This window comes from Salmo salar, chromosome 12, assembly GCF_965601325.2.
Source record: "Salmo salar chromosome 12, fSalSal1, whole genome shotgun sequence".
NCBI lineage: Eukaryota > Metazoa > Chordata > Actinopteri > Salmoniformes > Salmonidae > Salmo > Salmo salar.
In genome coordinates, this window is record NC_138302.1 from 79,067,302 (window position 1) to 79,083,741 (window position 16,440).

General features: G+C 43.2%; 1 protein-coding gene across 3 annotated transcripts in view; it reads left to right on the forward strand.

Annotated features, from left to right (window-relative positions):
• Positions 1–16,440, forward strand: part of LOC106565854 (protein tyrosine phosphatase receptor type G) — a 337,880-nt gene that overhangs the window by 307,368 nt on the left and 14,072 nt on the right. For 2 of the 3 annotated variants that reach the window (XM_014133453.3, XM_014133451.3), the window contains exons 14-21: positions 1,292–1,330; positions 2,748–2,839; positions 7,745–7,836; positions 10,495–10,591; positions 10,849–10,931; positions 11,128–11,262; positions 11,373–11,507; positions 12,074–12,246. In XM_014133453.3, the coding sequence (XP_013988928.1) occupies positions 1,292–1,330; positions 2,748–2,839; positions 7,745–7,836; positions 10,495–10,591; positions 10,849–10,931; positions 11,128–11,262; positions 11,373–11,507; positions 12,074–12,246 (846 nt within the window). The remainder of the gene's footprint in view (positions 1–1,291; positions 1,331–2,747; positions 2,840–7,744; positions 7,837–10,494; positions 10,592–10,848; positions 10,932–11,127; positions 11,263–11,372; positions 11,508–12,073; positions 12,247–16,440) is intronic. The other variant, XM_014133452.3, reaches the window with a different exon arrangement.

Below are 16,440 nucleotides of genomic sequence, written 5' to 3' on the forward strand. Positions count from 1 at the left end.
GCCACGACCAGATAATTAGCCCCTCACTGAGACCCAGCAGAGCAGGAGGAATCTGCCCCTAGATACTGATCTCAGGTCATTTTGATGTCTCCACCATAATTGTAAAGTTTGTAGGATTTCAGGAGGGTAAGCTGCTCATAGATCTGTGCCTAGAGGGCAACCTTTACCCACATTTTTCATAGCTCTCTGTCACAGAGGCTAATGGAAGTGCAGCACCCCCTGAGGCCTGTAGGGGTCCTCTGGGGAGAGAAAATGCAGAGATCATGGCTGCAGCAACAGGCTAGGGAAGATTAGGCTGGCTGTTTGGATTAAACTACCATTTAGACTCAGTTTAGCCAGCCTAGCCTTAGTGTGTCCTGTGAAACAGACGACAGGGTGCGTGTCTCTGTCTGTCTGTCTGTCTGTCTGTCTGTCTGTCTGTCTGTCTGTCTGTCTGTCTGTCTGTCTGTCTGTCTGTCTGTCTGTCTGTCTGTCTGTCTGTCTGTCTGTCTGTCTGTCTGTCTGTCTGTCTGTCTGTCTGTGTGTCTGCGTTTGTATCTGTCTGTCTGTCTCAGAGATAAAGTTCCTGGTGTTACAGAGATGACGTCTGGATGGTGACAGCCCCCCCAGACCCTGTAGCCCCAGGGGATCTGTCACAGTAGAGTATTTATTCACACACACACACACACACACACACACACACACACACACACACACACACACACACACACACACACACACACACACACACACACACACACACACACACACACACACACACACACACACACACACACACACACACAGAGAGAGACAGACAAACAGGTGGTGGTTGAGCTCGAGGTCTCCTGGGCAGTAGCAGGTGTTGAAGGCGTGAGACGGGAGTGTTGGGTAATTCTAATCCTATTGCGTAGCAGAGCTCGGGCTCAGGGCTCAACCCCCATGTTGCCCTGTAACCCCTCCCCCGTTGGGACCACATTGGCTGCCCGTAGACAGTAAGCCACCCGTGAGTAATTACTGGTCTGAGATCAGGTCAACCAACCTTGAGCCTGACTCTAAACACACAGGATAATTACTGGAGAATGATCCAGGAGCTGTTACTAGACAGAGTGAGTGACAGGTCACTGCTCCTCTGGCTTGTTAGTGCAGAGAGGACAGGGGAGTCCTCCCTCTCCCTGCTCTCCTACCTCTACTCCTCCTCTCTTCTCCTCCCTCTCTCCGTCCGCTGGTCTGGTTCAGTAGCAGCATGTAGACGCTGCCTGCTAAGGCTGTTCTGTCTCTCTTCTCCTCCGCTCTTCTCTCATCTCTCTAGGATGACCAGTTTCTGCAATCTACTCTGCATAAAATACAGGTAGGAGTAGGACCACACACTCACATATACACATTTCCACTCACTCAGTAACTTTACTCTCTATTTGGTAGATAGCCTCTCGCTCAAGCTCAGATATGCTCCTCTCTCTTATGGAGATGATTTATCTCCCTTCCCTTATATCCTCTTTTTTCACCTATATCCTCTTTTTAAGGCTTGAAGTTCATGACAGGCTTATTAGTCTGGAGTGCTGTCATTGTGAAATAAATAAGCAATGCTAGTTTTTCTTTCACTTTCAGATTTTTAAATAGAGGAACAGGTTTTGACTGTTAACGTTGTTTCCATATTGTAGCTTTAATCTCTCTTAGAGGAGCGCTCTTTGATGAAGCGTACAGTATAATATGTTTATTACGGTATACTTCCTTAAAGGTATGAGCTTAGTCTAGAGCTGGCTGTCTTTTCAGACACACCTCCATCGACCTTTACATAGCCTGCGCTTGCAGCTGTGTCTATGTGTTCTTTGCCCTCTTGATCTTCGTTTGGCCACAGACTAGCCCTTAATCATGACTCTCCGTTCCATTACATTACACATAAGAGTTATTGGACGAAGGCGTCTTCTGTACGGGGGACTTTTGTTAAGAGTCCCGATGCTCGGTCTGAACATTAGCACGCATCGCTTGCGGTACGATTTTGGAAGCATAAGGACCATATCTTTCATATCAGCGAGAAATAATACAAATATATATAATTGATACACACCTTTACAGGGTTAGGGTTCCCACACGGCCATATGTCCATGTTACAGTGCTTGTTTACGGAAAACAGGTGTTTGGAGACGCAGAAAGCTAATTAGCACAGGTAGTCCATACTTGTGTTGTCACTGAAAAATACTGTTGTTTGCAACTGTGTTAAAACCTGTTAAAACTGTGTACAGTAAGCATGTATTTTTGCATTTGTGAAGTCATTTTGATGTGATATGAAAGTAGAGGTATTTTTGTTTCTAGAACCGTACTGCAATTGAGAATCGATGTACTTTTAGATGGAGTATTTGGCTGTTTGGTCTTCGCCCTCTAAACAGAACATGTAAGGTCCTTGGACTATAAGGTGTAATGTTAGGCTTTAGTCCATTATGTGGCTAGCCACAGACATACAGTATGTCTCTGCTTCATAGCTCAAACTGAAAACGAATTGATTCTGATCCTCATAGTGTTTATGTGAGTCTTAACTCTGACGGTGTGTGAGCTGTGAGAGTGTGTGGTGGTGACTGCGTGTTTATGCTAATGTTTGCCTTCTCTGAAGGAGTTCAAAGTACACCTTGATCCTGTCACGTGTCTCCAGTGCCATCTGTGTTTACTTTGGGGGAGATTGTCACCTGTGGCATTGCTGATGACAGAGCTGATACATTATTCTCAGGGCTAATGTGCCAGTGACTGACTGTCTCTCTCTCTCTCGCTCTCAGGAGGTGTTTTCAGACGGCTCATTTCTACGTGGAGGACAGTAGTTCTCCCAGAGTGGTGCCCAATGACAGCATCCCTGTCATCCCCATCCCGGGTAAGCACCAATCAGAGCATTGCTTCTGCCCCCATAGTACCCCAGAAGGAGGTTAAAATCCTTGTCAGGAATGGGTGAGTTGATTGCAGCAAAATGGCACCTTTTCTCTGAAGTTTACCAAATGTTCACTTTCTGTCTGTGGTCAATGTAATAATTCACAGTCAGGGTCAAAGGGAATAGTCTTGTCCCATATGTCTGCTCCTCTCTGTTTCCACTGGAACCCTATAGGCACCAATCGTGTACAATCTGTACAGATACATCACATGAGACTTCATATGACCGTTCTCCTCACTATTTCATTATCCATTCACCTCTGTGTGCTCTGTTGAGGAGTAAACAAACAGTTCATTTAAATATGTTGTTTTTCTAAAGGAGCTGTACTTGATTTATAGTGTGTGCATTGAGTTTCATGTACTGGACAGTAACCTGTCATTCCATTGTATTGATTAGACATTATTGATCCCCAAAGGGAAGTTATTTTTGCCACCAGCAGCAGACCCCGACATACATTATAGATACACATGCATACATTTCAACACCGAAATCGACATTAGATTATTCCTAGAGATGATCTTGAAAAGTGTTTCAATTACTAAAGGGGAGGAGAGCTGAGATGTCTCTCACACTTAATATTGAACATTTTACTTCCCCTGATTACTTTAACCACTCTTCAGATGGGAAAATCCATACACATATTGATTTTTCCATGAAGATCTCATGTGAGATCAAGGTCTGAGTCATTGCATTAGCAGCCTACATTGATGTTTGACCACCAGTGTTATCAGCTGTGAATGCTGTTCAAGTGTTAAAACACTTGAGAGGGAGAGCCTGACTCTGTGAGACAGGACTCACTCAGCCATGGTTTCAATGGGCTGTTGCTTGGCGATGAAGGTGCCAGTGGCCTCAGGTGGGCGGTTTGTTGGGGTGCATATGTGTGATCAGTATTTACAAGATTAGTGTTCCAAGAGATACCCTTAGCTGGTGTATTTTTGCTAGAACACACTATTCCGTCATAATCATGTGATGTGTGTGAACAGGTGGGTGTTTGCACTCACTAGTGTTACTGTAGTGTTTAACACGATTTATGAGAGTTCCCTGTTGGCATTGGTTTTGTGCTCTGTGCTTACTGGTTCAGCCCAAATGCACCATGTTAAGGGTGGGGGGTGGGGGGGGGGGTGGATCTCTCTCTCACTCTTTCCAGCCAGTGGATCAAACATTAAAGGCATGGAGATTGGACCTCAAAGACCCAATCTTCCATATCTAACATCTCCCCTCACATACAAGATTTTCCCCAGCATCCAAATCCATTTGGACTGACTGAGTGTCCTTCACAATGGACCTTGGCACAGAGAGCTGTGTCTGATGTGCCTATTTAAACCAATGGTGCAGCACTTCCCAGCACAGGGACAGGGAAGGCTTATAAAGTGGGCCCCATTCGACATCTCTTCTCCTCCTTCTTAAAAGGCCGTTAACTTTGAGAACTGACTTCAGTACTCTACATTCTCCCCAGCAGATTGTAACTCCTAACCAGATATCAAAAGGTTTGTGGCTTTTTTATACCATGGCATTGTTGAATACTTCTTTCTGATTTGCTTGAAGGGTATTCTGGAGCCCTTCAAGCCATAACGCACAGTATATTTGCGTCGTAGAATTCAATGGCTATCGTTCATTCTTACATTCTCTATGTTTGAGCTGCTTTTGAAAGCAAAAGTCTAATTGAAAACATTATTGGCATTGTTGACTTAGATGTTCATAATAACAAGCTAACTGCTAGGATGAATAGTTTGGTTAGCTAAACTAGCAAGTCTGTTTGGTTGCCATGGCAACTACTGTCTTTATCTAGTAAACTTGCTAGCTACTTCAGTGGATGTTGAACACATTTATACTGGAAAATGAACACATTTCTAGCTGTGTTAAATTATAGCCATGGTATAAAAGAGATAATCATCTCGGGGCTCTATGCGTTCTATGGACAATAATGCAACTCCTGACCTCCGCGTCATTCATTATTTACCATAGAACGCATAGCCCCTCGTTGATTATCATTTACATATTGACTATGATGTAAGACAGTGTTTGTAGAATAGCCTAATGTTGATTGGAGTGTTGTTTGAAGGTTGTTATCTATCTTGATCATAGGTTTGGAGGACTGAAATAGGCATACTTTTTCTTAAAGGACCAATGCAGCCCTTTTTATCTGAATATCAAATCATTTCTGGCTAACAATTAAGTAACTTACTGTGATTGTTTTCAATTAAACTGGTCAAAAAGAAACGAGCAAGAATTGTACTAGGATTGTCTAGGAGTGGTCTGAGTGGGAAGTGGAAAACTTAAAATGAGCTGTTATTGGCAGAGGTTTGGAACTCTCTTTCTTATGGGTCTATGAACTAATTTACTGCATGGGGATGTCACCATGGAAGGCCAAAACTGCATCCCACCAAAACAGGCTTACATTTCAGGCGCTCTTACACTAAATGGAGAGGCTGTGGTTCCGGATTTTCTGGACACCCGATTTACCATGGCAAAAAATCCAAAGATGTATTTTTACGTAGCTGCTGCTCAGTGCTCCGCTGTCGCTTACATCAACGATGAACGCCTTTGTCTGGTGTAGCCTACACACTTCATGTTGTAGACAAAGGACACGGTTCGACGTCTTCCAACTATTGCATTCCAAGCCTCAGTCGGCTGTTAAGGATAAACACCATTTAATGTCCTTTTTTAAGGAGGGAAGTTAGGCTACATGCAGCTATTTACATGTTGTAGACTAAAGACATGATCAACATGTTTGTATAAACTCGCAAATAGTTTTTTCCCCCAATGCAAACAAGACACAGACACAGTCTAATTAACCATTTAATGTTATTTTTTTCATCATCATTGCAAACATTGGCTGAGCAGGAGGCAGACAGACAGGCAGTCAATCAAAGTAGTAGTATTCTTTTTCAGCAACTCTGTGTAATGGCTACGATATTGCAGCAACTATAAAGATTAGCCTAAATCAAAACGCTGATTGTTTTTGCTCCAATGCTATGTGTAGGGACTGCATCCTATTTGTGCAGCTGCAATATCCGTTACAAGAGACAGAGAAGGTTGTAGCCTTCATAATGGCCTTGAATGTTGGTTGAAATCGCCGGATGGTTTTTATTTCAGCTGTCCAGAAATATGAGGCAGAGACATAGGCTACATCATCATGGTTCAGAAGAGGGTGAGTAAAGAGAGAAATGTGAATGGAGGTGGAGTGTGAGCAGCAGCTACAACAATTTTTTTTTTTGTTGCATAAAATAACACATGCGCAGAACCTGATCCAGATAAGTGGCTTTGAGAAAGAGGTTTCCAGAGGGGTGTGGGTGAAAACTCGGTGTGGAAATATACATAAAACACGTTTAAAATCACGTAAATCGCATGTTTGCACTGGGCCTTTAAAATAGTTTAATTTGTGCAGTAATGGAGCTAAAGATTACTAGTTGATTCCGCTCAGATAGAGCTGTGAAAACAGTGGAATGAATCATACTGTGTTGCCATGACTCAGTGTGTATAGGGCGTCTAAGGCAGAGAGTTCTTAGGCCCAGTGGGGCTGGAGAGACCTATAGGAGAACTAGCAGCAGTGAGGGGAGAGCCATATGTGACCATAATGACAAGCCTGCTTCTCACAGCGCTAATTGTCTCAACTGACCCCCCCCCCCCCCCCCCCCCCCCCCCCCGGGGATTTGAAACCTTATGACAAAACGACCACAAGAAAAACACCCCACACACCTAACTACCAGAGACATACCACACACCACAGTATACTACTCCAGTGTATTTCCAACGATCATTTTCAAAGCCAATTATGTCTAATACATTTTTCATGAAGCTGTTTGACAATTTGAACCTCCTCCTTGTATCTCCATATGCTGTGTTTACCGTAAGCATATGATTAGTGGCATTTGTATGCATAAATATTCCTCTCTGCCTTGTATGCGTTAATGTTTAATGTGAAGAAGGGGTAAATAGAAGGATTTGGGTGCTTTCAACAGGCACTGTAGTTAACAGCATGTCCTATGAAGTACCATTATCATTTAGGCAAAGATGTAAAAGTACAAGCTGCCATTTCCCTTAAGTTGTCTCTATGAAACATTCATTGTGTGTGTATATTTGTGTGTGTGCGCATGTGCGTGCGAGTAAGTGTACGTTTGTAAGTGTGTGTGACGTGCGTACAGTAGGCATTCGTACACGTGTTTGACTGTGTGATTTCCCCTGTGGATGAAGCGTTTGTTCAGCCCAGCTCTCCGTATGTCTCACTAAATGAGCGTTTAGAGAGGGTTCCCACAGGCACAGTTAGAACAGAACATTCACCAAGATGAGATCTGTCCCTCTCATCACTCTCCACCATCACACTCTTCGCCCCTTTGCTATCTTTACCCCCTTCTGTGGATAAAACCAGGACCAGATTGAAACTGTGAATTATTAATGACTCTGCTTGAGATGAAAGCTGTGAACTTACTTCACCTATATGAAACATAAACTGATGGACATGAATAACACATGCTTTTTGTCTTGGTGAAATATTTAACATGGGATTGTGATAGAGTGGAAGAGCGATCTCTCACCTCTCTCCTCCTGTAGCTTCCTGCTGCTTTCCTGCATGTGTTACATCACTCTGTCTTTTTAAGACAGATATTCAACAGGTATTACAGGTTTTAGAGATCCTAGAGATAATGTAGAGTTATAGTGTAGAGATGGTTTGTATATGCATTGCCCTGTACATTAAACATGTTGATATCTTGAGTGCTTACATATACATCAGTTCCTCTGTTACATTGCCCCATGTCTTCCCTAGACACAAGTGTGTGCCGAACTCAAACTGTTTGTCTGTATGACTGAGTGTTTTTCACTAAGTGTCTAATTCTATGGTCTCCCTTCCAGATGACATGGAGGCCATCCCTGTCAAACAGTTCATCAAACACATCTCAGAGCTCTATTCCAACAACCAGCATGGCTTCTCAGAGGACTTTGAGGTAAAGAACTGCTCTCTTTGTTGCTGTAATATAGCAGTATTAACTCTTAACCCCACGATAGACTGGCTGGAGTTGGACTAGCATAGCATCCCAGCCAGATGGGTTAGAGTCAGAGTTAGCCAGGTGACCTAGCTCTAACCACTGATTGACTTTCCATGTTCCTGGCAGCATGTGTGTGCGTGCGTGCTTGTGTGTGTGTGTGGGGGGCATTTAAGGTTTCCATAGTGCTGCTAATGGTCTTGGAGCAGATGATGTACGAGAGGCCTGTTAGCTGATTTAGACATGTGTCTCCTGACTGGGCCGGCTGACTGAGAGAGAGAGGACAGATCAGGCTGGAAACCTGTGTCACATGTCCACTACATTGCTTTACTAAACTAATATTTACCTGTTGTTGTATGTGGATCAGACACAGAGGATGTAAGATCAGTAATGCTTTGTGCCTGGGTGATAGCTCTTAGGACAGCCATGGTTTTCATGTTTCATTCCGAGTAAAATATATCTGAGGGCTCAGTCAGTGATCCTACAACTTATTTTGAGGGGGATTTTGATCACATGCTAACAGATATATGTGCTGTAAATACCTCTCCTATTTCTATCGCTGTAGTTTGAGAAACCCACTCTGCTGCCCTCTTTCTCCCCCCCTTCACCTTCTCCCACCCTTACTTTCTCAGCCATTAGCAAACCTCTCAGTATTTCTTAGTGACCCTCTCCCCAGAAGAAGGATGGGGGAGCTGTCCTACACTGGGCCCTGCTAATGAGTTTCCTCATGGGGCTAGCAAAACTGCCACTCCCCCACCACCACCCGCTTGTTGTCCAGGCCAGTGTGATGGACACTTGGAAGTGGTTTAAGGTTTAAGGGGGGCCCCTCTCCTGAGTGAATGGAGTGCTCCTTGCACTCTACATCTCTTTATTCTGCCCCAGAAAGGAGGCAGGAGAAAGGGGGAAGGCGGCGGAGCGAAACCCCTTTGGGTGGAGCGTCCTCGGGCCCCGACAAGTGGATTTGTCCCACCGGGCCCCAGGGAGACGTGGGTAGGGTGTGTAAAGACAGGGGGAGAGGCTGGGGAATGGGTTTGGCTGGGCCTGGATCGCTGGGCACTGTGCAATGGGAATCTTTGGGGCGGGGGGAGAAGAAGGCTAGAATGCGTGCTGCATACAGATAGAGTTACAGGGAGAATATAGTGAAATATTCAGAGGACATGTTAGTTACATGACATGACTTCGATCTTGGTGGCTAATATGTCCATTTGCGTCATGTCTCATAGATTTACTACTGTAGTTCCAGGGAAATAACTCTCTGTACCCTGATGCCTTTCACACCATATAGACAGACAGGGTTCTGGGGTAATTTATAAATACCTTCTTGTCATTTTAATGTCTACATATGTCCACCATGGTTGAATTCTCCCTGGTGTTGGCTAGAGATCTGCTCATTTTTAGGATCTCATTCTGTAATGCCACTACTCTCCTTGGCATACACACTGTAATTGGAGCCAGTGGGCAGCTGTGTCCGTATTCCGTGTGTGTACGTGTGTGTGTGTGTGTGTGTGTAAGCATGTATAAGCGTGTGTGTGCAGGCGTGTGTGTGTCTGGCGTGTGTGTGGTGTATGTATAAGCCATCTGGTGGTCACATCAGCCAGTGGCTTTACAGTCAGTATGTACCCAGTCTCACTGTCCCCAAGCCCTCACAACTTGATCCCAGCACCCTGTTCTTACCCATGTACACCCCACCTCCACAGTCACCCTTCCCTTATATATATCTATAGATATATATATATCTATATATATAAATATATCCGACTTGTATGAGGGGTCTGAATTCTTCTGCTGTGCCCAGAATAAATGACTATTCCTGTTTGTACCATGGAGAGAGACATCTATTAAAGATATAACAAGGTTGTTGATCTGTAAATCCTTAGAGGAAATGAACGAGGGGCTAAAACCAGACTGAAGACCATGGTCGGTCATAATTCGTGTTGCTAGAAGGCCAGATAACTGTTGTTGGTTTGTCATTGATAGAGTAGAATGGGCATGTGTTCTCTGGTTTCATGATTGTATCGAGACACACAAAGAACGCAAGCATATTTGGCATGTTTTCTGCCGTGGCTTTAAAGGACAGTTGATAAAAGTGATACATGAAGCTTCTCAATGTATGGCATACTTTATGGTTCCACTGGAAGTGGAATGATGTTGTGAGAGCAGCGGAGGTTTGGGAAGATTGCGTGATGGTTAGCTTAGTGTGTGACAGCACTAAAGGGGAGAGAGCCAGAGTTGGGCTCAAATCGAATTGAAGGCAGTCTATTCAGAAAGTAAACTGAAACGACAATTCAATAATAGATAAAGGGTATTTATTTTCAATGACTTCTCAATAAACTGGAAAGTAGAAGCTATTTATCACTTCCTGAATTGACTGCCCTTTGATTTGAATTGAGCCCAACCCTGGAGAGAGTGTCAACTTCTTCTCAGAGAGAGCGAGGAAGAGAGAGAGAGAGGAAGAGAGGGAGGGAGACAGCTGCCCTGTGTCTGTCACTTTGTCGACCGCATTCTGACAGCAAAAAATTGCTTAGATGTTAGCAGAAATGCCTCTATAACTGTCAAAATCTCTCTTTTCACTTCGTTCCAAAATGTTACCCTTGGTGTGTGTCTCTCTCGCCCCCACAGGAGGTGCAGCGATGCACGGTGGACATGAAGATCACGTCGGAGCACTCCAACCATCCAGACAACAAGCACAAGAACAGATACATCAACATCGTGGCCTGTGAGTAGGGCACACCACACATCACAATACAGGAGCATGACAGGCTGTCATGGAGAGGAGAGTACAGCTCTCATCATCTAGGTTACTGGTGTCTTCAGAGCTAACAGAATATGTAGTGTGGGGAATGTGAGACACACCACACACACACACACACACACACACACACACACACACACACACACACACACACACACACACACACACACACACACACACACACACACACACACAGCTAACTGTCCCTGTCTCTCCTCCAGACGACCACAGTCGGGTGAAGCTACGGCCTTTAGCTGGGAAGGACACCAAACACAGTGACTATATCAATGCCAATTACGTAGATGTGAGTGTTGATTGGAGTATCTATTTTGGGCCATCTGGTCGTGTGTGTGTGTATTTGTAATAATGAGGTTTTTGTACTGTGTATTGTAGGCGTGTATGTACAATATGTGTTACGTATTGTACAAGCATGACAATGTCTATGAATATTGTGTATGTTTTGTTCATGGTCTCTCACCTTGTTTCCCTGTGTATGGTAGGGCTATAACAAGCCCAAGGCATACATCGCGGCCCAGGGCCCTCTCAAGTCCACCTTCGAGGACTTCTGGAGGATGGTGTGGGAACAGAACACTGGCATCATCGTCATGATCACCAACCTCGTGGAGAAAGGAAGGGTATATACACTACAATTCAATAGATCCTTTTCGTAATCATATAATAACCTTTTGTTTTTTGTGATTCATTGAAACAAGAGTCCCTAACCATGTGAGGTGTATCTCTGCAGAGAAAATGTGATCAGTACTGGCCCACAGAGAACACAGAGGAATATGGGAACATCGTGGTCACGCTAAAGAGCACCAAAGTGCACGCCTGCTACACGCTACGACGCTTCACCGTGCGCAACACAAAAGTAAAAAAGGTCAGTGACAGTGTTATAGGTCTACAGTGTTATAGGTCTACAGTGTTATAGGTCTACAGTGTTATAGGTCTACAGTGTTATTGGTCTACAGTGTTATAGGTCTACAGTGTTATAGGTCTACAGTGTTAATGGTCTACAGTGTTAATGGTCTACATTGTTATTGGTCTACAGTGTTATTGGTCTACAGTGTTATAGGTCTACTGTGTTAATGGTCTACAGTGTTAATGGTCTACAGTGTTAATGGTCTACATTGTTATTGGTCTACAGTGTTATTGGTCTACAGTGTTAATGGTCTACAGTGTTATTGGTCTACATTGTTATTGGTCTACAGTGTTATTGGTCTACAGTGTTAATGGTCTACAGTGTTATTGGTCTACAGTGTTATTGGTCTACAGTGTTAATGGTCTCCATACCTGTCTTCTCAGGTGATCCTGTTCTACTGGTCTCAGTGTTATTGAAAAGTGACTAACATGATATCTCATCTACTTCTTATCATGTAGAAAGATACTAATCAATGTGTTTTCTCTCTATCTCCCTCCTCCCTCTTCCTCCCTCCCCTCTCCAAGGGTCAGAAAGGGAACCCTAAGGGGTGTCAGAGTGAAAGAACGGTGGTGCAATACCACTATACCCAGTGGCCTGACATGGGCGTCCCTGAGTACACCCTCCCCGTGCTCACCTTCGTCAGGAGGTCCGCTGCCGCCCAGACCCCGGAGATGGGCCCTATGCTGGTCCACTGCAGGTACTGTCTCTGTCACTGTGCTGCTAAGGGGTTCTTCTAGGAGAAGACTTACTAAGTTAGAAGGGGTGCACATTTTGCAAACTGTGTATTCAAAAATGTATCAAGCATGAGAGGACGAACAAAAGGCAAAAATAAAGATTATGAGAACTAATGAGCCCCCAAAAATAGTAAATATAAGACAGTTTCATGATTTACTGTAGTTTAGTTTAGTTTATTATTTATCTGTTGTGTTTCGGCCAATAAATGGGTATGATTTTTGTTATTTATTTATTTTTTAAATTGCGTTGTTTATAACGCATTTTTTTAACTTATTTTGTACATAATGTTGCTGCGACTCTCTTATGACCGAAAATAACTTCTGGACATCAGAACAGCGATTACTCACCACGAACTGGTAGAAGCTTTTTCCTTTAACGAGTCCGACGTGAAGGATATACTGCTTTCCTGGAAACAGGCCAAAATCCTTTTTCATTTGCGTGAAGAGAAGATGGAGAAAAAGGGGGCGGTGGTCGGGCTGCCTTCTGAGAATTTGTAGGTGATCGAGTAAACTCCCACTGCCATCCATTCTATTGGCAAACATGCAAATATTGGAAAATAAAATTGATGATCTACGAGCAAGATTAAAGCAAGATTAAACTAATAACATTTTTTTAATATCTTATGTTTCACCGAGTTGTGGCTGAACGACAACATTCACAAAATACAGCTGGCCGGTTTGACACTGTATCGGCAGGATAGAACAGCAGCATTTGGTAAGACAAGGGGTAGCGGTCTATGTATATTTGTAAACAGCAGCTGGTGCACGATATCTAAGGAATTCTCGAGGTTTTGCTCGCCTAAGGTAGAGTATCTCATAATAAGCTGTAGACCACACTATCTACCTAGAGAGTTTTCATCTGTTTTTTTCGTAGCTGTCTACATACCATCACAGACCGATGCTTGCACTAAGACGCACTTAATGAGCTGTATACAGCCATAAGCAAACAGGAAAATGCTCATCCAGAGGCGGCGCTCCTAGTGGCCGGGGACTTTAATGCAGGGAACTTAAATCTGTTTTACCAAATTTCCACCACCATGTTAAATGTGCAACTAGAGGGAAAGAAACTCTAGACCACCTTTACTCCACACACAGAGACACGTACAAAGCTCTCCCTCGCCCTCCATTTGGCAAATCTGACCATAATTCTATCCTCCTGATTCCTACTTACAAGCAAAAATGTAAGCAGGAAGCACCAGTGACTCGGCTAATAAAAAAGTGGTCAGATGAAGTAGATGCTAAGCTACAGGACTGTTTTGCTAGCACAGACTGGAATATGTTCCGGGATTCATCCGATGGCATTGAGGAGTACACCATATCAGTCACTGGCTTCATCAATAAATACATCGATGACGTCGTCCCCACAGTGACTGTGCGTACATACCCCAACCAGAAGCCATGGATTACAGACAACATCCGCACTGAGCTAAAGGGTAGAGCTGCCGCTTTCAAGGAGCGGGAGTCTAACCCAGAAGCTTATAAGAAATCCTGCTATGCCCTCCGACGAACAATTAAACAGGCAAAGCGTCAATACAGGACTAAGATTGAATCATACTACACAGGCTCCGACGCTCGTCAGATGTGGCAGGACTTGCAAACTATTACAGACTACAAAGGGAAGCACAGCCGAAAGCTGCCCAGTGACACGAGCCTACCAGATGAGCTAAATTACTTCTATGATCGGTTCGAGGCAAGTAACACTGAAACATGCATGAGAGCATCAGCTGTTCCGGACGACAAAAGATTTGGCATGGGTCCTCAGATCCTCAAAAGGTTCTACAGCTGCACCATCGAGAGCCTCCTGACTGATTGCATCACTGCCTGGTATGGCAACAGCTCGGCCTCCGACCGTTAGGCACTACAGAGGGTAGTGTGTACGGCCCAGTACATCACTGGGGCTAAGCTTCCTGCCATCCAGGGCCTCTATACCAGGCGGTGTCAGAGCAAGGCCCTAAAAATTGTCAAAGACTCCAGCCACCCTAGTCATAGACTGTTCTCTCTGCTACCGCATGGCAAGCAGTACCAGAGGGCCAAATCTAGGTCCAAGAGGCTTCTAAACAGCTTCTACCCCCAAGCCATAAGACTCCTGAACATCTAATCAAATGGCTGCCCAGACTATTTGCATTTCCCCCCCTTTACACTGCTACTACTCTCTGTTAGTATCTATGCATAGTCTCTTTAATAACTCTGCCTACATGTACATATTATCTCAATTACCTCGACTAATCGGTGCCTCCTCACTTTGACTATGTACCGGTACCCCCTGTATATAGCCTCGTTATTGTTATTTTACTGCTGCTCTTTAATTATTTGTTACTTTTATGTGACAAATACAATTTGATTTGGCACGACTGAGATGAAAAAGTATGCCCTCTACATGCAGTGCTGTGAGTGACCTGGCATAGAGCCATGCACTCTAAAAAGTAAAGGTTCCTGGAGTATCCTTTAGGGGTTCTTCAAATTGAAACTGTGAGGGAAACCCTTTAAGTTCTTCTAAGATCCCTTGAAAAAGGTTATTCGAAGAACCCCTTATAATGGTTCCTCGAAGAACCTTTTGGGGTTAATTTTTTGAACTCCCTGTCCTCCCTCCTTCCATTATAAAAAATATTTTATAATAATAATAACAATATTGATAATATTGATTTAAATAATACATTGTTTATTTAGTGGCACCACAAATGTGAATTCATATTTACAAAACAATTTACCAAACAAAACATATAAAAGAAATTCTGCAGACATGTCAGACCATAATAAATAATACATTTACTTTGTATAGTGCATTTCATTAAAAAAAAATGTTTTATTAAATAATGATGTACAATAAAAACAACATACATTAAAAATTAATCATAGGTTAACTAACAATATTGTAGACTTGATACTAAATACAGATTTTTTTTGCTTTAGTGTGTGTGTGTCCAACAACCACTTGCCCAACAACCACTTAGTTATGTTAGGGAGTTTGCCATCTTTATGACCGGCCCTGGTAACTTCACCCCAACTTCTCTTATCCCCAGAACACAGTAACTTAAGAACATAAGTGTTTTTCTGACATTTTTGGGAAATTTTACTGAAAATCTAAAATCCAGCCCTAGCAGAGCCCCAAGTCCCATGGGGACGTCCTCTAGGGCCCGGATGTTCTTCCCATCAAATACCAGTGTGATTTCACTCTCATGGTGAATTGGATTCCCACCGATGTGCAGTAAAGGAGTGAAGAGCGGTGAAATCTGTGTCAACAAAAGTAAGAAAAGATGAATACACATACAATTAACAAAGAACATAACAAATGTTCAGCTGTAGTTTTATATAAGCATGCACATATGTTAATGAAGAAACAGATTATTTGAGCATAGGCATACCTTGTCACAGCCATAAAGGCCACTCGGGTCCTCATTGAAGAGGTAGGGCAAGAGCAGGATCGCTGCTGTGGTCTCGAGTCCTAGTAAAGTAAAGCAATGAAATTACTACACTTGCTAATTTTATTGCAAAATACATTATAGAAAGGGAAGGAATAAGAGCAAATACCCCTGTGTGCCTCTTCTGTATTGTCCTTCAGGAACTGTCGAAATAGCAGGATGATGTCCTCACCCCTGCCTCGCCTCTCTACCTCTGCTAGTCCTTGAATTATCTTTTTGTCTATATCCATTTCATGAACTTTATTATTAATTTCTGAGAAGATATGAAAAGTTCTTTGCACACATTTGTATGCTAATAGATTTCAGTTTGTATTGACTGCTATCTAGGTTAAATGTACACTTCAAATGCAGCTGTCCTTGGTTGCTGATAATGGGCCTCTGTACGCCAATGTAGATATTCCATAAAAAATCTGCCGTTTCCAGCTACAATAGTCATTTACAACATTATCAATGTCTACACCGTAGTTATTGGACAGAAAATGTGCTTTTCTTTCAAAAACAAGGACATTTCTAAGTGACCCCAAACTTTTGAACGGTAGTGTATATATTAAATAAATATTGAAAGATAAATGGCATTGACATAAAATGTAATGCAAAATAGAAGAACATATTAGAGAAAGCACTAACCAATACAGTATTGCCATACAGTAAAAGTACTGCCAAACAGGCCTAATATCACATTCCAAGCTATCTTTGCACACAAATTGTTCAATATTTTATCAGGCTGACAACAGGTCA